Source organism: Wasmannia auropunctata, unplaced genomic scaffold, assembly GCF_000956235.1.
Source record: "Wasmannia auropunctata unplaced genomic scaffold, wasmannia.A_1.0 LD336076.1, whole genome shotgun sequence".
Classification (NCBI taxonomy): domain Eukaryota; kingdom Metazoa; phylum Arthropoda; class Insecta; order Hymenoptera; family Formicidae; genus Wasmannia; species Wasmannia auropunctata.
Window position 1 is genome coordinate 7699687 of NW_012026814.1, and position 6495 is coordinate 7706181.

Genomic DNA, 6495 nt, shown 5'->3' on the forward strand with positions numbered 1-6495 from the left:
TATATATATATATATATGTGTATATATGTCGCAGGCTTTTTTGTATAATCAGCTTTTTTGCAAAACGACGCCTTTTTGGATAACGCCAAGAAATATATGATTTGGGTTAAGTTATTTATTGCAAACATTCATTGCAAACCCATGTGGATCACTGGCTTTGCGTTGTAAAGTACATATGTGGAGGCAGTATGTTTGAGCCCCCCCTATAACCCAAACCTAACCCTAACCCAAATCATTTTCGAAGGCGTTATGCAAAAAGGTGTCTTTTTGCAAAGAGGCTAGCCTTTTTGCAAAAAGGCTGATTATACAAAAAGGCTGCAAAATATATATGTATATATATATATATAATTATATCGTATGTATGGATTATACATAAATATAGATTAAAGCCTATAGCATATACACCTATATAAACTTGTTTACATTTTAAAACTTGTAATTATATAGCTGCATAATACATATTTGATATATAATGCAACATAATACAACATTAAGATAATTAGTAACATCAAATTACCTGAATAAATATTTTCATTTGACAATATTAAAATAATTAGTACAAGATTCTATGAATAAAGATTTTCTCTTTTAAATAATTATCTTGAAATTATGGAATAGATTACCGTAAAATAAGATATTGACATGCTCGCAAGCTGTAAATTTACGTTTTGGTTTAGATGAAATTTAGGATATAACTATTACAAATTTAATTGTGTTCATTACCGTAGAAAAACCTTTTAGCGAGACTACAAATATTCCAAAAACGAAAGAAAAGTTTTTTGAAGTCCTCTGCATTATGAACAATAACGATTTTTGTTCACGTAATGGTGCCATATACCAGTATGAATCACATCTACATAAGAAAGAGAGCAAAAATTTTAATTATGAAATATTTCAAATATTTGTTTATGTATCATACAGTATCATACAGATCTTATTTTTTCAATATATTTAAGTGTACATTTTTCAAATACATTATATAGCAAATGATTTTACTACTTACGTCGCATTAAATACTTCGACGTAATGATCCGTAATTATCTGCCCACCGTAATTTCCTAAATACATATAGCACAATTGTGCGGCAACAAACGTAAAGGTTGTAAACAGTTCATTCATATCATGTGTGGATAATGCAATGAAAACCTAGAATTATGTCTAATATGTAGATTTAAAATGAGTACTTTATTAATTGTAGAAATAAATTGATTAATACATTTTCCCATTTGAAAGATCGACACTCACTTGAAATATATTAAGAACTAATGAAGCTATCCCCACAGTAAGTAATATGAAAAAAGGTATTTTCATATCGGACACGATTAAATCAGCAAATCTTCAATAAAATAATATAATAATATAATTTAGTTATAATATTCATATTTATATTAAATGCTAAATATAATGTGAATGGTTATAAATGGCAATGAGACATGCATAAAAATAAAAAGTTTTTCATTAAACTGTCTCTTTAAGTCAAGATTTAAGTCAAGAAAGTTACAATTCAGAAATATTTGTTGCAAAACTTTTTCTAAAGTCCAGTTTTAAATCTTCATTTAATGATATTCAAGTAACTTGTTACTTGCAATACCTGAATAAAAAATTGATAGTATATTTTAATAATGATTAAGAATAAAGTTTTAAAGATAAAAATTTTTCTGTTATTAAAATATGTAGTATACGTAGATAAGATTGAGAAATACAATATTTTAAATGACTATTCAAAATATATTAATTAAGCATAATATATGTTAATATAATTGTAAGCCACTTTTTCTAAATTTAATTATTATATTATATTAAAATTTTTGTTAAAAAATACCAACTCTATAGCTTTTCGTTGAATATGCACTCCGTTAATTATTTTTTTATAAATTGCATGATCTTTTTGGGAAGATGATGCTTCAAAATCCTCGGTCACTGCATGTCTAATGCGATAGCTGTAGATGTGACATTAAATATTCAAAAAGTTTGTGATTATATTCTAATTAAGAAGATAAAGAAATTATTAACCACATTAAAAATCTTACATCTATTAATAATATAAAGATTAAATATTAAAGATTACATAGATATGTCATACTACATATACATATATAATCGTCGGGAAACACGTAGAGACTTAACGACAGGAATAATTCCCTTCATCGAATATAGTGAGGAAAGAATGAAGTTTCGAAAAATATTTAGGATTGCTCGTGCGACTAATTTTACATTGTGAGAGAAGATCTAGAATCGGTTCGCGTGTGGTTCTGGGTATATTTCGAAGAGTAACAAATAAAGAAAGATGGTGGGAGACGAAAGATTAAGTCGAAGACGAAAAACGCGATGAAATGAATGGTTAAACATGCTAATTGGTGTGAGGGCTGCGGAAGATGAAAATCTTAAACAAAATGGAGGATCAAACGAGACAACCATGAAAAAAGAAATCGATTCGTTGTTCGTAGACGAGATAAGATAAGATCTCGAAAAAATGGATTGAGACTGGTGCAAGCAAAGTGGCAATAAAAAAAAGATTACAAGTAGCATTGGCGAAGGACGATGCGAGAGGCACTGAGCGGTAACGAAAAGCAAGCCGACGAACGTGCCAAAGGGAGCCATCGAAGACGTATGAAAAAAAGATGAGAAGTATGAAAAGAAGATGAGAAATGAATGTATGCCTCTTCAGGAGGCACACGACGAAGAAGATGAAGATGTTATTGTTGATGCATTAATCAAAGACAAGAATTAAAGATGCGCTTGTGAAATTTGGGCTTTGACCGGTGACAAGGCGATGTTGCAAATACGACTTAAAAATGCCGCTAGAAAAGACGACAGTGAGACGGAAAGTGAAAGTGACGACGACGATAAGCAGGAAGAAGAGGACACAGAAATATGACGCCACGTGGCGGAAACAGATGTCATGATCTCGATTCGCCAGAATTATGGTGTAATATTATAAGTAAACGATGTTTACATTCAAACACAATCATCAAACGGACACAGTTCGATGATCTAAGGGTGCATACGCCTTTCTTAGGGTTCTATACGTCTTTCTCATAAAGTAAGAAAAACATTAAAAAACCATATCATTGTATGAAACGTTGGTATCACGAAAAATCGATTTACAAGCGTAGGAGCGGATCATGAAGCTCTGGTCTATCTCGCAAAGTGATGAACCAGCTATCAACGAATCATTTAATGATGGCAATCCATAACCGCCTCAAAATCAAAGAGAAGAATGGCTATATCGAGCGATGCCAACTGCAGAATTACCAAATGTGGGATGAAAAAATGTGTACGTATTTTTAATATGTGCTAGTGAGCGAGCGTGTTCGAGTAAGCGTTAGTTTTTCGATCTTCATGAATCGTTGCGAAACACGTAGCGATAGAAATAATTAGTAGTTATTGTCGAGCAGCAAAGGACAAAGTTTTTGAGAAATTCGGTAATGCAACTAATTCTTTAACAAATTAACAATGATATCTGAGATCTGCCTATAGTGTCCATGCAGTAATTGTTAATTAGAATTTAGAAATCGGTTTAAACTGTTGCAATTGTTTAAAATCCATTGTTTAACAATCGGGTGAAAATATCGATGATCCATCTCTTTGATAATTGTTATTTAGCATTAATAAATCGAACAAAATAAGTTCTAAATCTTTTATACTATTCATTTGTTAATAACGCTATATTTAATAAATTAATGATTATTATATTCTCTAAATTTTCTGGAGTGAACTTTCACTCTTTTGAAGTGAATCTCACTCTAGAATATTTAGAGAGTATACATATGAGTATATTATATTATATTATATTATTTTATTAATATACATAAAATTTTACCTTGCAATTTTGAACATTGCACAAGCATGGAAAATGCAACTCATGAGCATAGTTCCAACGGATATCATCATTATCAATGCTGTAGATATAGTCAAAATAGTATGTAACAAAAGCCAAAAAAAATATTTTTCTTCATCGATAAAACATTCCACTAAAATGTAGAAATGTCGTGGCCGAGATGAGTTCAACGGTACCATTGTATCCAAAATCACTGGCCATATGTGGCCTATCATCATAATGAACATGCTCAAAGCAAAGGCGTCTATGACCAAAATAGTAAAGATAATTTTTTCAGTATATTTTAAATGCATCAAAAATAATATTGCCTGACATCCTTACGTAGTATAAAAATTGTAAATCGCCTGGAGAATTTGGTATACTTTTCTAATATTGCAATTTCTTGTTTATCCTGAATTATAGTCCAGTGATACCATATTAGATTTATAAGATGTTTCATCTGCGATTATGCAAATATATTTCGCTCAATTTATGATAGGCAGCACGATAGAAAGAGTGACTTACTTTTCGGCTGTTGTAGAAGAAGGCGCCGTGTTTTATGATGGATACTAACATAGGAAGAACGATCGATAATACTTTCGTGACTAGGTTTATAGTGAAGTCCGCGCTGATGAAAGTCGTAAGCTAAAATATTAATTTTGTATTTTTATAATATCCGATGATTATTCGCGCTTAACATATGTATTACATATCTTGATTTTTAAAATTCATTTTATGTCACTGCAAGTATAAAGCCATCATACCTGAAGCACTATAAATGAGAATATAATAGTGAGGTAGAATGTAGCCTGAATGTTTCTGAATTTTGACTTCTGATAAGGCCATAAACCGCATATTAGTAAAAGCCATCGGTTTACACTATAGTACTTACTCGCAGAGACAAACATTTCTCTTCAAATGCCGAAACTCGACTGCAAGGCTATCGCGGAAATTATTCTTTTTCTCCCTTCCAGTTGTGTTGCATTACGTATTCCGCTTATTTTCCCCTTATATTTTCCGTAAAAAACATCGAAGGTATACCCTTAGAGTAATATTAAATGATATAATAATTTAAAGAACAAATGCGCCGTTCGAAAGTCGTTTTTCACAATTACGATCGATTTTGATATATAATTATATGTCATTTTACTACAACTTCTAACTGACGCGAATAACATCAGAAAAATTTTTCGCGACCATACTTCGTTTTATAGTTTAATACGTCGCAAAAGACATCGTATCTACTTTTATTTTATAACATAAGAAATATTATACTTGTATAATACGTTAAAACGATAGTAAGAATTATGAATAAAGTAAAGTATGACAATTGCGATTTTCTCTTATGGTAATATTTATCTTAACATTTATTTATAATATTTTTGATGAAACATTATTAATCCGACAACAACTCACGTGCAATTTGTTATAATTATATTATTTTTTATTATAATACATGTTCATTATTGCGCAGAATAGATTACCATAAAATAAGATAACGACATACTTGAAAGCTGAAATTGTGATTTAAAAAAAATCTTTTATCATATAGTATCATTACTTATATACATATATTGTTTCTTAGAATTAAACATATTTCTATAAGAAATAAAATTGTGATATTGCATAGAGATTAATAATAATAATAATAATTATGGAACTACTAATGCAAAACGTGCAATACGCACGATCGCATTAGCATAATTCGCTAAATAATTGCACTGATTGTTAATTATGAATTTTCTCACCGTGATAAAACCTTCTAATGACGCAACATATACTCCTCCAATGACTATACCGAAACTTTTTGTATTTTTTAACATTAAGAAAAGAATTAATTTTTGCACTTGTACAGGTGCCATATACCATTTTATGTGATATCTAAAAATTTATTTGTAATCTGTTGAATGAGCTATTATTTATTTTATTTATTATTGCACAATTAAAATATGTATATCTTATTATTAGATTTGCTTCTAATAATTAATTATGCATATATGTACAGATTACGCAAAATTTTGTAACAACTTACAACGCCTTTAACACATCTGCGTTATGATCCGTAATTGTCTGCCCGCCATAATTCCCTATGAAAATGTAAAAAAAATGAATAATGACATAGAAAGTAGATATTGCTAGCTCATTCAAATTGTCTATAATTAATGCAGCTTGCATCGCCTGGAATTAACATGTTAAAATAAAATATATAAAAATTTGTGAGATCGAATTATAGAATCCATTTGGTAAAGCGTCATTATAGATATAACTTACATGTAATAAATTAATAGCCAATGAAACTACACCTATTCCAATCAAAAAGAAGTAGGATTCTTTAAAGCTATCTAAGGCACGTTGCGTGAACCTTCAAAACAGCAAGGAAATTCGGTATCTATTCATGAATCATTTGAGCATCAATTTGCATAAAGAAATAACGATGGACAAATTCTGCATTAAACGAATTTATCTGATTTGTATTTTTTATATTGTCCGAAAAGAAATATTAGATATTATACCATGAGTAATAAAATTGATATAAAAATTATTAGAAAAAATAACGATTAAGTAAAAATTTTTAATACACGGAAAGAACAATTTTATTGAAAGGTCTAAAAATTTTGCTAAAAACAGATCTGAAAATAATTTTTTATTAAATCATCGAAATAATTTGTTGGAAT

The 6495-nt window shown here is 29.5% G+C and overlaps 2 protein-coding genes across 2 annotated transcripts in view; both read right to left on the reverse strand.

Annotated features, from left to right (window-relative positions):
• The window catches only part of LOC105449551, a 7308-nt gene extending 983 nt beyond the window's left edge, over positions 1-6325 (reverse strand). The window contains exons 1-9 of the mRNA XM_011688809.1: positions 6092-6325; positions 5853-5907; positions 5569-5701; positions 4713-5334; positions 4346-4465; positions 4163-4280; positions 3824-4085; positions 1827-1940; positions 1246-1336 (exon numbers count right to left, since the gene is read on the reverse strand). Coding sequence (XP_011687111.1) covers positions 1246-1336; positions 1827-1940; positions 3824-4085; positions 4163-4280; positions 4346-4396 — 636 coding nt within the window. The 5' untranslated portion in view covers positions 4397-4465; positions 4713-5334; positions 5569-5701; positions 5853-5907; positions 6092-6325. The remainder of the gene's footprint in view (positions 1-1245; positions 1337-1826; positions 1941-3823; positions 4086-4162; positions 4281-4345; positions 4466-4712; positions 5335-5568; positions 5702-5852; positions 5908-6091) is intronic.
• Positions 5849-6495, reverse strand: part of LOC105449552 (homeobox protein ESX1-like) — a 2851-nt gene continuing 2204 nt past the window's right edge. The window contains exon 4 of the mRNA XM_011688810.1: positions 5849-5907. Coding sequence (XP_011687112.1) covers positions 5849-5907 — 59 coding nt within the window. The remainder of the gene's footprint in view (positions 5908-6495) is intronic.